At 44.0% G+C, this 19374-nt stretch overlaps 1 protein-coding gene across 2 annotated transcripts in view; it reads right to left on the bottom strand.

The window, feature by feature from the left end:
- Window positions 1-1187: 1187 nt before the first annotated feature.
- Window positions 1188-19374, bottom strand: part of tnfsf10l (TNF superfamily member 10, like) — a 60018-nt gene continuing 41831 nt past the window's right edge. For both annotated transcript variants that reach the window (XM_030088322.1, XM_030088321.1), the window contains 5 exons: window positions 6616-6652; window positions 6404-6511; window positions 3605-3768; window positions 2221-2331; window positions 1188-2138 (listed from right to left, as the gene is read on the bottom strand). In XM_030088322.1, coding sequence (XP_029944182.1) covers window positions 1953-2138; window positions 2221-2331; window positions 3605-3768; window positions 6404-6511; window positions 6616-6652 — 606 coding nt within the window. In that variant the 3' untranslated portion in view covers window positions 1188-1952. The remainder of the gene's footprint in view (window positions 2139-2220; window positions 2332-3604; window positions 3769-6403; window positions 6512-6615; window positions 6653-19374) is intronic.

Raw genomic sequence — 19374 nt, 5'->3', positions numbered from 1 at the left:
CGAATATCCCCTCTTGCGCTTTCCAAATTGTTGTTCCTGCTTGTTTTCCTGACCTCATTTGCTCAGCGTTATCCTAAAGTTCACCTTCTCCGCTGGAACCGGACCGGACCTTCCTGTCTGCGCAGCCGGCAGCGTGTTTTATTGAGCCGCTGACCTTCGTCTTTCTCAATTCGTGTAAATACAATATGAAACGGGCTAGTTTGAGAATTACGCCAGTGACCCGAATGACATGGACATAAAGACCGCGATGAGGAGGGAAACTGACCAATTGAAGAGAGAAGACGGCTTTATCGACGCCACCTGCAAAAACAAGAAGCTGCAGCTCGGATTCAGCAGCCACAGCAAATTAAAACTCGCTTGAAAAAAAAAAACAAACATCTTCAATCCAAGCTAAACTACATTAAAAAAAAAAACTTTTCATTACTTGTGTAATTCTTGGCTTTAAAGCAAAAAAAAAAAAAAAAATGTGCGTTTCCCAATAGGTTGAACAGTTCCCTTGAGTTTTGGTGCAACTTTCAGATTGAGTTTGAAAGATGGGGAAGCCTGAGGGTGAGCTCCAGGGCTGATGGTGTAATGCATTTACAAAACCAGACTAATAGACTGACGTTAGCCAGAGCGGGCCTGTTCCGTTATCATATTCTTAGTGATTTGTAACTTGGTGAAGGTTCCACCATGATAACGCATGGAGAATTGCAGAATTGTCAGAAAATTGCACATGAAGAGTGAACAAATTCAAACGTATGTCGTTAAAGGCCTTATTTTGAAAGGACAGGCGTGTAAAATCTCCCAGCAGGGAAGCCCTTGCAGCAGCGCGACGTAAGCGAACCCCGACTGACCGCGGTTGTGCAAGCCGGCCGGCGTGCACGTGGCGTCGCGTGGCTCCCATGTGTTTGTGTTTTCCCGTGCGACGAAACGCAGCTCCGCGGGTCGGACCAGAAGAACCAGACGGACAGAATGGTTGGCGTTGGGAGGAGGAGCGGCGTGGACCGGTCCGGCCGCATGCCGTCCTTCCTCCTCTTCGTCCTTGATTCAGGTCATTACAGTATCCAGTAAAAAAAAAAAAAAACCACAAGGCCCTCCTTTACACCCCCCTCCCCCCCCCCCAGACCCCCGACTAAGAATCTTTGCATATACAATCCACAGTTGTAGTGTTGTGAGTAGATAGTCTGCAGAAAGCCCGAGTGGTTTCAGAGTCCAGTCCAAGTGGAATACAGAAGAATTACTTTATCAAATCACCACAGTTCATTGTGTAAATTTCATTCTCAGCCACTCATATGTACAGAACGCTCATGGCACGCTTAAAAAAAAAAAAAAAAAAGAAAGAGAAGAAAGAAACTCCACAATTTACTGTTGCTTTGGTTTGATCTTTTGATTTTTCTTCCGCTACCGTTCAGTCCCTCCTCACATCTTGGATGCAAAGGATCATCAAGTTTGTTTTTTTCAATTTTTTTTTTTTTTTATTGCGTGTACATTCTTCGGTCTGGAACCAGAATCCATCACCCATTAAGTGTCGGAATCCAAGGGTGAAGCTGGGATGCAGGGGTGGGGGTGGGGGTGGGGTTTGGCCGAATCGTTTAATGGAAGTTTTTCCGTGGCTTGACTTCGATTTTTTTCCCCAACAACAAATCCCAACCTCAGAATCGACTGTAAATCAACGTCCTCACATTTATTTCCCATGATTGCACGTGTCTCTGTTTGATCTCGCTCTCGGCGGCCGGTGTTCTCTTTAACGGAGAGCAGGAAAGACGAGCCCACTCTTTTCTTTTCCCTTTTCCTCGCCTGTCAATCTCTCCAACCCGGCAGACGCCGGGGGGATCCAGGTCCGACGCTCCTCCCTCTCTCTAAACGACCCTCTCCCGTTTCCTCCGATCAACGGATGTCTCAAAAGGTCCCGCTGTCCCCGGCTCATCCGTTCGACCCCCGTCTGTCCTCTCCTCTGCCGCGGCTTCGTCTCAGAGGTCCAGGCGGAAGGCGCCGAAGTAGCTGGACGAGTCGTCGACGTTCACCATGGTGGGGGAGGAGACGGAGACGAAGAGCTCGTCGCCGGCCCGCAGCTCGAACAGGCCGCCCTGGTACACCGAGTGCAGGGCGTACTCGGCGTCCGGGGCCCAGCACTTGGTCCCCACGCCCTTCAGGAGCTGCAGGGGCGGAACGGGGACGTCAGTACGGATAACATCACCAAAATGCAAGTTCAAATTCAGTTGAATTAGGATGCTGCACCTGGATGGGGCTCGGATAGGAGGTTTTCTTATAGACGCACTGCACCAGCTGGTGGCTGACGCTGCGCTGGTCCCCCTCGTTCGTGGCCGGGGACGGATAACGGAAATACACCTGCGGAGGAAAGACGGAAGAAATGAACAATGTGGCTGTGCTGCTCCTACCTGTGTCGTTTTAAGCGTTAAAAAACACGTCAGTTTCAATAGAAAGCAAGTAAAAATCTACACTCTGCAAAATAACCATTAATATTAATGACCTAGTGACCCCAGAGTTCAGAGTTAGACATAAAATAGACTTTGAGTGACTTAAACTTCAACAAATTTGGTGACACAACTAAAGTTAAGATATGTTAACGTGCACAGTTTGAACTCGCCTTTTTTTTTCAATAAATATTTAAAACGACAATGTCATTTAATCTGATTGATATAAACAAGGAAAAAAAATATCCCTTATTAATGAAGTATTTTCTATTCTTTTCTTGTGGAAAAGCTCCAAAAAAAAAACAACAACTTGCTTTTCAGGCAGCAAGATGAACTGAAATGAATTTGCAAAGTCAAATTAGATTTAAAAAAATGAATTCTGAATTGGACTTTAAGGAAATGAGTGGAGAAAGCTTGAAAGGAAAAAAGTATTTTTTCTATATTTTGGACATCTACTTCAAAGACATATATTAAAAACACTACATGAGGTGCAAAGATTTAATTCAGTAACCAAAGTAACTACTGAGTTTAAATATTGCCAGTATTGTTATAATGTATTATTTATTTATTCATTTATTCTTAACTTTATAGAATTCTTGGTTTGGTGATGGTGGTGAGTGCACTTTATTTTTTCAGCTTTATTAGTTTCTCGATGATTTAAGGCACTGTATTGCAACATGCCATGTACATCACAGAAGAACAAACATTTCTAGATTTTTTTTTTTTTTTTTTGAATGGAAAAAAATCTCCTTGGTCATTTTTTTCTGTTATCTAATTTATACAGAGTGAAAAAAAAACCTTAAGTAACAACAAGATGCCTCAAAAGTGTTGCTGGTTTTTTAAAATTTTTCATGATAAAACACACCTAAAATAAAAATGTATCTCATTTCAAAATCAACACAAAAATTACAGTGTCTTAAATTATCTCAATTTTTCAAATAGTTTTTTATTAAGAAAAGAATGTTAATCATTTTCTGAAGACTTTGCAATTATAAACTATTTATTGACACTAGTAAAAGTACTGCTTTTGTTAACTGGCACAGGTTTTTAAGCCAGTAAAGAAAACAAACAAAAAAATCCCCAAACAACTTAAAATCAAAGTATCTCTCTCTGTTCTCAGATCGGTTTGAGTCGACGTATTACTCTTGATAACCTGATCTGGATTTGATGCATTGTGGTGAATATACCTGTGAGTACAGGTAGTACCGCCCGTCCTGGGGCACTCGCAGCTTCCCATTGGACAGGGTCATGTTGTGCAGGTGAGCTCCGAAGCTCTGGTTGGCCCAGGAGCGAACCACGTGGCGGCAGGACTGGTGCAGCCCCTGCGGGGGGGTCTGGTACGGAGGAAACCCTGCGGGTGGAAGAGAGAGACAGAAAACAGATGAATTTAAAGTGGGAACGATAAAACTTTACTGCTGGAGAAAAAGGGAACGTACTGGGAGTTCGCGCTATATGTCCGAAGATATAAAACCGAAAATGCAAGACAGACTTCTCTATAGGGTGAGAGGAGCGGAGCGCATCGAGAGGCAAAAATCGCAGAGAGACGGGGATAAAATATGAGGACTGAGAGTCTTTATGCACCTGCATCACAGAATTTAGAAAGCAGCTAGTAGCTTGAGCAGGAAGTTTCGTCTCTCACTGACGTTTTGACGGTAATCATTTATATAATAATGCTAATTTCACTCATTACTTGCTTAACTTGTGAGGAAACCTGGCAGAGGTCACACCTCAGTGTCTATTCCGCTGCTCTACTTCCTTCTGAGAAATCAAGGCCCAGTGCAGGAACATAGCTTCTCTTCCTACACACATACACACACACACACACACACACACACACACACACACACACACACACACACACACACACACACACACACACACACACACACACACACACACACACACACACACACACACACACACACACACTTGAAGTTCCATGCCCTTTGTCAAGTGGGTGGAAATAACATCAGGCAAACTTTACCAGATTGTCAACACCCTTCACTTTGCACGCCAGCCTCAGATGAAACGATACCGAAGTCTGGATAACACATGCACAAAAAACACATTCCTGTCTTGATTCCTATGTTTTACAACACACACTGACGAGACTTATAAATGTTCTCCTGACATTTAAAGGGGGTATGCCTTTGCGGAGTTCGCCCGTAGGTCCAACCGAGTGTTTCTTGGAAAGAAAAAGCTTCTTGAGCACCAAGAAACACAATCCTTCATTAAAATCATCTAAAACTGAAATCAAGAGGATTTAAATGAATTTCTATTGGGGGAATAATTAGGACACGGTCCCAGCTGATGGAAATGTAGTGTGCATGCCAGCCACTGGTTGGTATTGTGTTTTTATGTTATGCAACTCCAAACACATGCACAGAATCTACCATGTTGACATTCACTTTATGCCGATGATGGTGTGGTTAATGGTGGTGGTGGTACACTGTGTTGGAGACGAGTCAGCAACATAAATAATACTTAGATGTATCAATGTGGTCTATTTAATGTGAAAAACTTTACAGTATAGGCCACATAGGCCACCAGACTCAATCTGGGTATTTTCTCACTGTGGCATGGGAGGACGAACCACTGCTCCACCCCGTAGGAGTTTTTCACCTTTCTGATATAGAATTCAACTGAAATATCTGTGTTGCCAGTTATATACAACTTGTAACTTAAATAACCTGGATTCACATTCACCTTCCTCATGTTTTATCTAATTCCATCCAATATTATAAATATTAGTGTAGCTTTAATGCAATGCTTGTTATTTTGACAGTTGAAATCTTGGTTTCTGTGTTGAGTTTGGAAATTCTCTCTGTGCTTGCTTTCTCAAGGATCTCAGATTTCCTCCCGCAGTCCTGAAACATGCTTTTGATATTAATTGTTCTCCGCAAATTTCCACAAATGGTGAATGTTTTTTGTGTGTGTTGGTCCTGGTGACGCTGAGTCGTGGGTGGAAAAAAACAAACCAAATCATTCTTCTGCACTAAAATCTGGTCATTTTGGAACGATACTCCAAAAAGTTGCATTCAGAATGTTACAAATTGTTCTACAGGATGCAGAGGAAATGCATATTAAAAGTTTAGTATGCAAAACTAAATGTAATCACTACATTTTTTCAAGACGTCGTGCTCCTGCTGTCCTGATGTGAGGAGGCGGCTGATTGGCCCACCAGCTGAGCCTATTTAACCAGCTTCAGCAGAGTGCAACCTCCAGCTGCTGCGACTTTAAGCTAATCAGTCCTTTTGTTTGTGGCCTTGTCTGTTTTTTGCTTTTTGTTTTTTTAACTGGGTGCCAAACCTGATAGTTTTGTAAATCGCTCCAGCCTTCAGAGTCTCGTCATGACTGCAACCTCAATAAAATCAGATCGATTCATCATAATAAAACACACGGAACTGTAGCATCTCTGGATGAATAAAGACAGCAAAGGAGAGCGGAGTTTGGCATTAACGTGCTTCATAAACTGAAAAACTGTGCTTAAAAATGTCTGTGATGTGTTCAATCAGTCATTTTTATAAGGTCAATCGTCTCCCCTTCAGTAACGATGCAGAAACATGAGATACTTATATCATATTGAAACGACATGCATGATTTCGAATATGATTAAGTTCACATTTTAAAGAAGGCACAAGCAGCGGCTCTCCTGCTGCGGGAACTAAAATGCTGTTTGATCACTGATTCGATCCAGTTTAAGAAATCGGACCACCGGTGATTCCTGACGACAGAACTGATCCCGCCCAGCTGTGCTCCTCTTTATTTGGCGCTTTGATGTTGCTCGGTCCAGATGTTCACCCCGTCTCAACAGATGCACGCAGGCGGACAGTAAATACGTTTTTTTGGGTTTAATTTGTTTGATTCATGGCTTCATCGGCGAGCTCATCTGAAACACGTGCTGCGTTCCGTGAGTCGGATTCACTCTCGTTTCATCTCAGATCCGGTTACACCGAGCGGCGCTCCTCTAAACACACGCGTCTCACCTTGAGCGCCGGCGTCTCGGAGGGTCAAGTGGGCAGATGGCCTCTGGGCCACCGAGGTCATGAACTTTGACCCCGAGTTGTTGAAAGACCGGGGCATGGTTCTGGCCTCTGAGGGAGAGACGGAAAGGAGAGATGTCAGAACTGACAGCGTGAATGGATGAGGGTGATCTGTCAATTTGTGCGTGCGTGTGTGTGTGTGTGTGTGTGCTCACCAAATAAAGTCTGTTTGGAAATGATGTTCTCCGTCACCTGAAAAACAAGAAAGAAACAATGAGTTAGGTTTTTTTTTTTCTCCTCCGATTATATAAAATATTACAGTAAATGCATGAAAACAGGGTTATGTAAGCTGAGCTCCTCCCTCTGAGGTGTGTTTATCCAAAGCAGCCGAGCGTTTTATTCAGCGATAATGAGAGTGAAGTCGATCATTAACCTGCTCTGGCTCTGCTTTGCTTTATTGTGGTTAACAAGCACACAGGGCGTGTTTGGCTGAAACCAAAGTAATGCATCAATAACAGGGTAAAGTCGGTGTTTCTCTGGTTCCAAGTCACAAATTTTGAATGGTTGGACGTCACGATGTTTACATTTCTGTTAGAAGACATTCCAACAAGATAAATGGGAATCAGTGACACACGGAGATAACTGGGGTCCTGGTAGCCTATATTTAGAGAATTTAGGGCAAAAATACAACTGTTTAGATGCATTAAGTACCTCGAACAGACAGTAGGAAAGTACTAATGCATGTCTGTGTATACGGTGGAAAGTTCTGCAGGAGCACGTCTGTATTTTTGGGGGAAAAAGAAGAAGAATTTCTGAATTTAATGGGAACATTAGTCCAATAAAATGAACACAGATGAGTCGAACTTTATAACCAAGGAACATGTTCTCCCAACTATCGGACTCGTGGATTTATTGGTTTGTGGTTTTTTTGGTTCACACTAATTGGCAAATAAGTCGAGAACAAAGATGAAATATTGGTGAGCGACTTCAGAAAAACACAAGTGATGTTTCACAATAGCTCATATCCTGCTGAACACAGAAACAACTAAGAAAAACAATGTGAGTGTTTGTTAACAAAGATAATTTGACATATTTATGTTGGTAACAATGGATTTGGTGGGAAAGTCATTCTGGAATTTTATTTTGTTTATGTTTTTCCTCCCATACAGTGTGTCTATACTTCTATTAAATGTATCAATTAAGCTTAAACTGTTGTGTTGATGATGTTCCTCGTCTCCTCTCTCTGTTTGCAGTGCATTGTGGGACACGCTCAGAGTTTAAAGCCTCCATCAGTCACATCTTCCGTCCTCTCATATCTCCCCTCATTCCAGCTCGGCCATAAACTTTCCCCCTCCGCCTCTGGTTTATTTCTCCCGCTCCTCCATATCGTCCTCCGTCTCATGCTTTCCAGATGTAAACGGGACTCTACTGTATACGTGCGCGGCCAGATGGATCCCCTCAGCCGCTCCGCTCCGGCCGGAGGCTTCAGCACCGACTCCGACTGCCTGTTTCTGTCTCGACCAGTCTGTAAATCAAACCTCGCACCGCCTCTTTGCTTACATCTTCCCTTCTCCCCGTCCCATCCGTCCATTTCGGTTCAATCTTTCACCGGCTCGCTCTTCATTTACGCCGTCTTCATGCTCCTCGCCTCTCGCCTTTTCAACTCTGCTCTGTTTTCCCCTCGCTTCCTCTTTCCCCTCCGTTTTATGAAAAAGGGAGGTCACAGGTTTAATCACCTGTTACTAGTCATGCGGCAGGCTTTAAGTGCCCCGAAGCAACGCACCGAGCGACCGCGGGCATAAATCTTTTGGACTAATTTGCTGAAATGTCACAAAAAATCCAGAATATGATTAATTCCGCCTCAGACCTTCTTTTCCTGAACGGTCACCCAGTGATCCACGTGCTGTTGTTTCTGGCAGCGGCTGAGTTTCTGCGGCACCGAGAACCCTCAACTCGACCTGCAAATTGGACATGATCGCTGTGGGGTTTGGCGTGTGTGCACGGGCGTGTGCGTCATTGTGAAATGCCGCGCCACCCCCCTCCTCCTCCTCCTCACTTGTGTGTATCCCATATACTCTGAGCGGCCCGGCTCGTCTCGCTAAGCGTAGCATGCCTGTCTCTGCCTCACGTTCCACAAATCCGGAAAGCAGAAAATTACCCCCCTACACACACACACGCACACACACACACACGCACACACACACTGGAAGGAAAATTGCCAACAGATTTTCTGCCCGCTACGTGTCTGCAAGAAGCAGTCAGATCCAGGGGAATGGAGGCTTTCCAGGAGCTGCGGCCCGCTGTGGGCTTTCGGGGCGACTCCTGACTTCGACATTGCAAGTTCAACATGTCTGCCGAGCCGCGTGCGACGCTGAAAAGAAAAAAAACTCACGTGGGTCGAGAGAGAGAACTCGGCTGTAATCGGCTGCATGCTTAATTTATGCTCGGCGCAGCGGTGGAAGCTTTTCCGCGGCGTCCCGGAGGAGTCCCGAGCAGCTGCCTGCTCCGAAAGGTGAACACCGGTGTCAAGCAGAACGTTTACGGCGTTTTCTTTCTCATCTGCTTCCAATTAAGAACGTACAGGACGATGTTATCAACTTCATGAAGGGTGCTGAGCGTGGACGGCAACTTCAAGAAACACAGAAGTGTCGATCGGGGCGTTTGGGAAGTTCGAACCTGCTCGGTCGTTACCGAGTCTTGATTCATGATCCATAAACCTGGGATATCGTCACTGTGAGGCTGCAGCACTAACCACTACTCCGAAATTCCTAAATGATCTAATCCGGCTCTTTAAAAGCCATTTTCTCTCATTTCTTCGGTGCTTCTCGATAAAACTTTAAGTAAATTGTCAGTTGGAACCAAACTAATCAATTCAGCCTGATTTTAAGGTTCCTTTAACATTTTTAGATCAAACGATGGAAAAGTAAAATCTCACTGAGCGGTGAATTTCGAGAAGGCTTGTTAGTTGATGAGGAAACGGCGCTTCCTGGTCGCCGCGGCCGGTTTTACGACGACGAAAAGGAAACTCATAAACTTCCTGCCCTTTTTGTGATGAGCGCAGCTTGAAATCATTACTCCGCCCGCTTGCGGCTGACATCGGGGGATGATTTCACTTCATGCAGCAGGGATTTGACTGAAGCTTAAATGTCAGAATGGTAACCTTTCAGATATTTAATTCAATTTGTTGGAGCGGATTTGAAGCACGTCGCCCTATGAAATACAAAATGAAGATAAACGCCGTGAGCAAACATGAAAAAGTCATTTCAAGTAGTTTATGCATTTACATTTGGGATTTCCTGAAGGGGGGTAAAGACTTCTGCACCAGACCATTTGTGGAAGATGTGCTAATCTGCTTTACTATTGTTGAAATCCACATTTTTTTCATGGTCTCTCGTGTTGGCGTCTCCAAAATGTCAAAACTGACTTTGAAATAATGTCACAATTCAGACGATCCATCAAAGAGGAACTCCGGTTCGCTCTAATTTATGAGTGAAAACCTCTGGAAGTGTGCTCCTGTCCCTGGATTTAACCGCTCGAGCGTTATCATGAATTACTGGAGCTCGGCGGTAAATCAGAAGTCCGGATGGCGCGGCAGGCTGCGGAGCATGAAGCATGCGAGAGTCTTTTCAGAAACACGCTCCAGCGCCGCCCTCAGCCGCCGTCCCTCCGGAGGCCGAAGCCTGGAAAGCGTTATTAACGCGTCAAGAGGTCGAGACGGTTATTTTAGTCGTCCGCCACTTAAATGCCTCCCCTCAAACGCGCCGGGAAGCTCTGAAGGCCGAGCTGATAACACGTCAAAGGCGTATTTAGTGTTTCCAGGTGAAATCTGTTTCGCTTTTCAAAGAAATTCTCTGTTTACGTTGGGGTGCAGGCATTTTTACAAGGCAGCTCGAGGGCTGTATAAGTTAACGGCTCGCAGTGGGTGTCTCCTGAATGATGTCTCTAATACGCCTCCACTCAACGTATACCTTTTTTTTTTTCTCGCCTCTCAAAGCCAAACTGTTCATCTGAAGATGATGATTCTCAGACACTATTTTCCACTCTCACATATAGATAACATTTCCCAAAAAGAAAAAGGAAGAAAAAAAACCTGTGTATATCATTTTGTAGCATCATTGTGATAGGACACGCTTCAGCAGCTGTGCACGTTGGCGAGACTCACATCAGAGCATCGTCCAGTTGAGTGTGTGTGTATGTATGTGTGCATTAACGAGGGGAAAGAAAAAGAAAAAAACCTTTTCCAGCTGCAATAACATCAACAAATAATCCCTGAACTCTCCTCTTTGAACCCGGTTTGCAGAAACAGACGGAGATAAAAATAGTTTGAATTCTTGGCGTCACGCTCGGTTCTGAAGACTCGGGAGCTGAAGACCACGCTGCTACTCGGGCGGCCAGACGTTCGGCAAACATGCGATCACGTTTTGGAAAATTTCCAACGAGCTGATTTGTGTTGAAATACGTCGACGTTAATGTCTTTGTGATTTTAGATAACAGTGCTCTTTCTCTTGCCCCCTAATTTGCACCAGCTGTGTTTTTTTGTTTTGCTTCTTTATTTTCAATCACGGATGCTGTGACCTTTTTGTAGGTTTTGCATTCACAGGTTTGCAGTTACAGAACAGATAAATGAAGTTTCACCACAAAATTAACAACGTTAAAGAGGGCGAGTGAGCTATGAAGCCATTGAGCCTTGAGCAGGAGGGAAAACTTACTCTTGCACAACAGTGTAACTCAATCATTTTTCCTCTGTGTTTGTGCAACTGACTACGATCATATTTAACAAAAACCACCACATCGATTCAAGGAATGCAAGCAAACTCAAAAGTAACATGCTCGACGGGTCAATCTCTAACAAGTGTCTGAGTTTTGATCTGTGCACAGAAATTAGGACGGAAGAAAAGTAAATGAAAGGGACAAAAATCACTCTGCCAAAAATCAGAAGCTGGTGGGAAACGGGAGCGAACCAGAGAGCGAGAGATGATGGACAATTATGGGAAACGAGAGAAGAGGAGGAATGAGGTGAAGAAAAAAAAAACCGAGTTGGGAAAACAGAGGAGAGTCAGAGTGGACGAGTCTGGAAAAAAAAAAAAAAAAAAAAAAAAGAGAGAAAGGGGAAGACGGAGAGTGAAAGAGGGACAAGTCCGCACATGAAGGAGCGTTTCTTCTGCAGATTAGCAGAAGCTGCAACCCAATACTTTAATACGCTGCCGGACCCCCGACAGGCCCGGGCCGGCGGAGTGTGTGTCAGCAGTGTGTGGCTCTTTGAGCTCCAGCGACAAACTCTTATCGGGCCTAATCTGGGCTGAGGGGCTGCTCATTCCTCGCCGTCTGAGGCCGCCGTTGTCCGGTTTTGGCGTGCGCGCCGACGTGACTTCTGGGAAGCGGAGCGCAGAAGAAAAAAAAAAAGTCTGCATGTGTATCTAAAGGTTCCCGTCTCTCCGCATGCAGAATTAATCCATTTTTTTTTTTTTTTTTTCTCTTACAGCCACTTTATGGCTCTTGTTAGCGAGGAATGAGTGGAAGGAAACAGTTCTCCTCGAGACATCCGTCGTTCTAGGAAACTGGCACCGGCTCCGCAGTGATAAGAGCAGAAATTAAGATTTTACGGCCGGCCGTTCCGAGGAGTTCCTCGCATATTTGCCTTAATTCAAACCAAGCACCTCCGCATGAGCAAACAGTCTCCTTCCACTGTGTTTGCTTTTTCTTTTTCACAGCCTCTTTCCCCTCTTAAGTCTCCCTCCAGTCGCTCCCGAAAATGGCGCTCCGGCGGGTAATCCCCGCGGAGAACGCGACCGCGCACACGTCAACACGGACGGCGCCTGGTGGGTTGAATTAGGGGAACATCAACCGCTCTGGTGCTTAAACAGCAGTCCCAAATCCTAACCTTCTGGCTGATTACTGCATTATTGCTTCTTGATTGCCATAAAATTTTAACCAATATTACACAGGAGTTTGGCAATTAAACTCAGCTGGCCTGACTGTTTGAGCACAAATTGGTCACTGAAACAGACAAACATCAATATTTGGTTCAAATCAGGCTGAAATCACTTTGAAAAATGCTCTAAGCCAAAGAAACTATTATGGTTTGCAGCTTATTACTGTGTAGTTACAGGGGCCAACACCTTTTTTGAGGTTCCACGACAACGTTTCAAGTGAAAACGGATCATTTTTACCACATTTTGAGAATGACAGAAATACAGAAAATGGTGTCGTTTTCACGTTGTTAGGGTTTTTTTCCTGGAAAGCAGTTCAAGGATGGATTGAAGTTTTAGTCCGACTTCCAAACCAATCACGGTGGATCTCACCCAATCAGAGCTGAAGTTTCAACAAGCAGCGAATCTGAGGAAACAAACATGCTGAAATGTAATTCGATCGTGCATAAAAGCTGTAAGAATTGCCCATAAAGTGAACAAAAGAGAGAAGCGGTTTGGCTCGGTGTGATTCTGAACCATCTGGGCTTCATTTTTGGGTCCTATGTGGCGCGTCAGGGTGCCATCCTGCAGCCTCTCCAGAGGGAAACGCTCGCCGAGCGAACAGCGAACGTGAATTTCATGTTCTACGTGTTTTCTGCGGGCATCTCTTCAGCTAAATGACCAATCCGAGGTGAATTCCATCACCCCGCCAGCTAGATTTGATACATTTCGACTTTGACTCCTCTCGTCTGACTCTGATTTGCCGGCCCTGCGTCCAAACGGGAGTCCTTCATTCGGGGTTTATCGCTGAGACGCAGCGAGGAAAGGCTTCATGACAGGTAACGCACCAGTGGCCAGCTCGATGCCAGCCGCTGATAACCCGCCTGCTTTGTGTGGGAGTTTCCTGCCAGACAAACACTGTGTACAGTGAAGGAAGCAGTCGACTTTACACACATGTGGAAGGAGGAAAAAAAAAAAAAAAAAACTAGATCGGTATCGGACTTTATTGCTCTCTGAGTTGAGTTTTTGCTTCGGCACTCGGGCTCATTATCCTCCTCCTCATTTATCAATCTCACAATATGGTAAAAGGAACGCGAGCAGGGTCAAACTACAACAAACTTGCTTCATTGCATGATCGGCTCCGGCTTTGTGTGTGTGTGTGTTTACCTTCCTTTATGTGTTTGTGTGTGTTTCTTTGTGTTTCTCTGCCAGAGGTAACCAAGAGCAGGTTCTACTTCCTCATGTTTGCTCCTTTCATTCTCTGTTAATCCATTAACCCTTGATGAGGAATGCTGTTATGTCTTAAAAGAGGCCAAATAAACAGGATCTGAAGACATTTTCACACGTTTACCTTTATTCAAAAGGTTTTTTGGGTTCTAGATAACTGTGTCGGGATGAAGATTCTACCAAAACAGAACTTAATTCATTGTCTAAACACATCATATGTGCAAATATTCTCAATAAAGGTGTAGATTAGACGATAGGAATAGCCTCAATGCAAATTTAGACACTTTGCCGAAACACGTATTCCTAACATCTGCATTAAAGGAACGATTTACTTTGAAAGAAATGTGAAGAAACACAAAAGGGTTAAAAATGCAGGCAGCAGTAAAGCGGGCCGTGGGCGGGGTTAACTTCAGTTTCTCTGACTCTCACTGCTTTAGGTTTCATTTCACACCAGCAAATAAAAGCGAAGTAAATACCTGCGCCGTTTCGTCATGGTGTTGACGGCCGGTTCAGCTGCATTTCATCATCAAATATCTTCTTAATGCTGAGTCTGATTTTTTGTCCAAGTCTAATCACGGATTGTGGCTTTATTTAAACGGATGTTTACGATGAGAATTGCTGTCATTTTGCATGTTTTCCCAGAAATAATAAAACTGCGATGTGATAAAGCATTAAAAACAGGGAGCATCCCACATGCTGGGCTCAGCAGTTTTTTTTTTCCCCTCCGTGAAAACAACAAGCGGTCAAAGTGTTATCCTGCTATCTAACGGCAACACGGCGTTTTACTGCCCCGCCGAGCGCCGCGGCCTTGTCGGGCCGTCGTGAACTCGCCACCGCAGGAGTGACGCGTGAGACAAAACAAGGCTGAGAGCAGGGAGGGGAGGCGTCGCTGCACATGGCTGGATGTGATTTACTGTCATCTGGAAACTGCAGCTACAGGAACCAATCATAATGTGTTTTACTAGTTTACTTCTTATTTGTTCTGGTATTACTGAGCTTCATTTAAACAACTCTCAGTCTCATTCCTCTTCTGACTGGTAATAAAGGGAGTGGACAGAAACGTGTTATTCACTGTAATAGAAATGTGTCATCAAATGTCGAACCCAGAAGAAAGTCCAGAGACACAACTTTTAACTTTTGAACCAACACCTATTCTGTAACAAAAGCATTTCAATTACTAAAGCAAACACAAAAATACATTTTATCTTCCTTGGCCTGCAAAAGTAACTAATATTTCCATTTAAAGTGACCAGAAATGTGACTCGGCTATAAATAACATCAAGTTAAGTGAAGCATTTTGCCCTAATTCAATGCAAAAGGTTATTTTTCCTCATATTCTAGGTAATTCTGAAGAGTTTATAGGATGAGCATATGCATAAGCACATTATTTGGTGAATATTTGTACAGTATTTTTGTTTTTCTTCGTACATGAAACATAAGAGTAAAGCATTACAAAGTACCATCATTTTCATAAATTATCAAAAACCTACCTGAAGCTGCGTCTTTTTGCAGTTTTTGTGCATTTTGCTGATGCAAAATGATTGTGATTGTTATGTGAGTGATTCTTATTGATTTACTAAGGAACGAAGTCCATCCATTTGCCCGATGAAGCGTTAAAATTGTACTTTTAAATGCATTTTGTTTGAATAAAATGTAGATTAACCTAGTTGTTGCGAAGTGCTAATTTTTTTCAAGCTGTTCCAGGAGGATTTCAGAAAAAGTAGGCCTGAGTTTTAAGACAAAAACCGATTCATCTGTTGAATTATCTGTGAATAACTTGTGTTTGGCCCGGCGGATTCCCCCCATCTGCTCCATCTGGCTCGGTGGAATTCACCACCAAAATATTTTCAAAAAGAGGGACTTTGAAAAGCAAAGGTCGCATAAAAACAGCTCTGCCGGGTCTTTCCCCGGCTTGGCGGGACGGCTGGGGCGGCCTGAATGGACGCTTTTATCATGTCTTTATCTCACGGTTTGTGTTTACGCCAGCTTTCCCCATTTAATTTTTCACGCTGACGGGGGAGAAGGAAAACGAAAAAAGAAAAGGCAGACATGCCATCATGAAAATGAAGAGAGCGGTTATAAATACGAGGAGATAAGACGCGAGGAGTCAAGGAGACAGTGTGGTCGAGTGATAAGGCTGGGCATGTAGGACGAGGACTCAGTAGATCCTCCTGAGCACCGCAGGGACTTTTTCACTCCCTGCAAAATCAAAACGCCACAACAACTCCCCACGGCTTGCATTGGGTTTCCTGTTAGACGAGCAGTGATCAAAAGATTCAATGAATCAAGTACGCTGTCAAAAATAGAGCCGAAATAGGAGCTAAATGCAGGAAAAATTAAACATTTTTCACCAAAAAGTCGCATTTTCAATCCCTGAAGTGTGTAAAATGAGACACTGAGAGTTCTGTTTGTCCCCGGCGAGTCTTAAAATGAGGCTTTTCAGGAAAGAAAGTCCAGAAAAAGTAAGAATTAAGTATCTCTTCAAGTCTTGAATGCAATGTTTATTAGTGCAGCGCTGACTGAGAGATAAAGTAAATCAAGAACGCAGCGGAAAAAGAATCTACAAAGAGAAAGTGAAGGCACTAAAAGTCATGTTTCCTACAATGTGTGGAGATAGTGACAGTCCTGTTTTTTTCCCAGTTTTTAACTGAGGTTAAAGGAAATGAGAGAAAGCTGTGTTGGGATTTTGCAACAGTAATTGGCCTGTAAATGTCACCGTCTCGCTCGCATCAAATAGCCGCGGAGATCGTTCTTTCCCAGAGACGTACATCTTTGTTTAATCTTCACTGCAGCGACGATGCTGGAAATATATAGAAAATCAAGCATGCGGTGCCAAAAGAAGCGATTAAAGCATGTGATTTTCATCAGATTATTGCATTTTCAAAGCTTCAGTAAAGCTTGCAGGATGTTTTAATGGAGAAAATGAGCGATAATTGAAAGTTTGGGATTCTCGTGTAAAGTTTATTGGACTAACGATGCATCAGTGATTTAATAAATTAAGCGTACCGCGGAAAAGGACAGCAAAAACCACAAAAAAACAAAATGAAATATGACTTAACAAGACTGTAAAAGCCAAAGTGGGGCAGGAATGAGAAAACAGAGAGGTGGGATTGTTTCTTTTGGGTGTTAAAGATCATCGACGGGAGAAGTGGGGCTCGGGTTTTACAGACTGTTAAGGCCGACTCCAGCTGGAGACGTGTAGAAATAATCCGTCTCACAGCTTCTCTGCATCTTTACTGCTTCTCCATTTCCTCGCTTCCTGGTGTTCTCTGCAGAGCGCCGACACTCCTTCCCTCCAAACTCAGCGAGAACGACATGGAATCGGTTTCTTTTATCTCTGCATCAATGTAGTTATTTCACAGCTGTGTTTCTACAGAGGTGTTTTTTGGGGGGGTCATGGTGCTTTTTTGTAATTTTACACCTATTTCCGCACTGCTTTGGTTATTTCATGCAAATTTTGAATGTTCACACTATTTTTTCCTGAAATGTTTTACCTATTTTGAACTGGATTTGTCGTTTTACGCTGCTTGTTTTTTGCTTTTTTACAGCGTTTCCTAAACCTCATTTCATTGCGCTGCATTATCTTCATCTCTTCATACCATTTTTTATGTCTGTACATAGTTTTCCTTCAGGTTTTCCACACGGTTTGCTTCTGTTTACAATGTTTTTTTGTCATTTTGTACACTCTTTGTTGATTTAATCTTTTCACACCTCTACTCCTTACATTCATCTATTTATCTATATGATTTATCTTATTATACTGTATCTGTTGAAGTCTAAAAGGACACTTTTAGATTTCTTTTCCACTGTGGTTGAACCAGTTGTTAATAATAAAATCCAATGTGTCAGAATTAAAGGTCTGGAGATGTTTCCTGAAGGTTCCCACTTCGAGAAGCAGCGTGGACGTTAAAAGAGCGAAGGCTCGAAGCTTTTTGTTCCTGTCAGGAAGCGGTCTTGTCTCAGCGCCAGGGAACATAAACACCACCTTTTTAGGAGTTTAAAACCTCAGAAAGATGAGGTGTTACCTTCCAGATAAAAGACCGTGCGCCCAAAACCGCAGAGGGTTTCTCTGTTTGACAGTTGTGGTTGGGAGATAAAGATCAAAAAGGGGCGAAAGCCAGAAGAGAAAGCAATAAACTTCACGAGTTAAGAAAAACAGAGGGACGCTGTGATTTGGTGGAATAAAGGGGAAGTGGCGATCGGGAATGTTGGAGAACTCTTCTTCTTGAGTCTGGATTGAGATCGCTCTGAAGGAGACGGGGCGTAGAGATGGGAGGTCGGGAAGGTTTTCGGGGGGCCGCCAGACAGGAACTCGGCCCGGGGGATGAATGGAGCGAGGGGAGGGCGGCCGACGCCAGACACAGAGCTCCTTTTGTGTTTGTCTATCAGCTGGAAATCGCTAACAACACGGCGGCCCGCCGCCCCGCCCCGCCCTGCGTGTGTGTGCCAGGCTGAGTGTAAACACAGCGCGTCGCTGACTGACATTTGCTTTTCAATGGCCGACTGGAGGGCAGGGGGGAGATAAGGGAGCGCCGCTTGCGGCCTCGGAGGGTCCGTCACTCTCAATGGGCGCTTCGGAAATGGCGTCACGCCGCTCGCCGTCGCTTCATGATATTTGTCTGACAGTGACGCACTGAAGAATTTGGATTACCAGAAAAACAATGTGTTATTATTGAAACGGTTCAGTCCTCCAAACGCTGTTAAATAAACTCATGAGACCAACTTCGCGTTATAGGCCCTGTCAGCCCTTTGTTCAAGCTCTTAAAAATCAACTTCATGACTTCAAAGCTTTTACTTTTCATTACTCGTTGTTCTTTTCTCTTTTTTGTATTCTGTCAGATGTTCTCTACACTGGTTCTGACCGGAGCACCTGGAGCTGCAGACCTGGATTCTGCACACGGTGAACTGACACTGACTGACTGAAATATGAACCAGATCCAAGATGTTCTGTTCTGTTTGGGTTTTCTACTCACGAGGCTCGTTTATCCCGATATAAACTACATTAACATCTCATCTCCAGAGCTCAGTGGTGAAAGGATTGTTCAGTATTAATGATCATTTGCGAGTCATGAGTCTCAAGTTTCTATAAAATCTGTATGTGATTTCAGGGTCGGCTCAGTCCATGGACTTTCCTCTGGATTTTCTTTGAATTGTCACTTTCTGAAAGAACCACTTCATCGCCCATTTTAACCCGCGCACTGGAGAAACACACGAGTCTTTTATGGGGAAAACATGAGAAGCAACAGGGCTGCTGGAGGAGACAGAAAGTCAACTCCGGGTCTAAAATAAGATGTAATAAATAAAAAAAAATGTATAGCATGTCACAGAAAAGCATCCAAACACTGATAGTGCGACATCAAAGAGAAGTTCACCACTGCATGGCATGGCTCTCTGCGTTCTGGCGGTCCAGAACTCGTGGCCTGCAGTGTGTCTGTCCTCGTCCTCGCCCGTCAGAAAACGTCAAAGCAGCTGTTCTGGATCGGCAGGCAAAAGCCAAATATTTGCGGTGACATCAGTCCTTTGGGCCGGAGCAGATTGACTGATACGGGACGGACAATGCCTTCACAGTCTGAGACCAATGGAGCTTTGTTTCTCCGCAGAAACTGATCGCTGATTAGAGGCGGCACACTGACCGCGGCATGACGGATCGGCACGTAAAGACGTTAAAACCTTCCTTAAAAATGTGATTACCATGGGGTTATCTCAGAATTTTGAAAATTGGTGAAGATCATAAGAATCCTGGAGGACTTTGACAAGCTGCTGTAACTCATAAAACAAATTAATGATCTATATCTTTCATGGCTGAGTCACTGATGTTAACACTACAGAACATAATCT

Source organism: Salarias fasciatus, chromosome 3 (genome assembly GCF_902148845.1).
Source record: "Salarias fasciatus chromosome 3, fSalaFa1.1, whole genome shotgun sequence".
NCBI classification, from domain to species: Eukaryota; Metazoa; Chordata; class Actinopteri; order Blenniiformes; family Blenniidae; genus Salarias; species Salarias fasciatus.
This window is presented reverse-complemented; position numbering and strand designations above follow the sequence as displayed.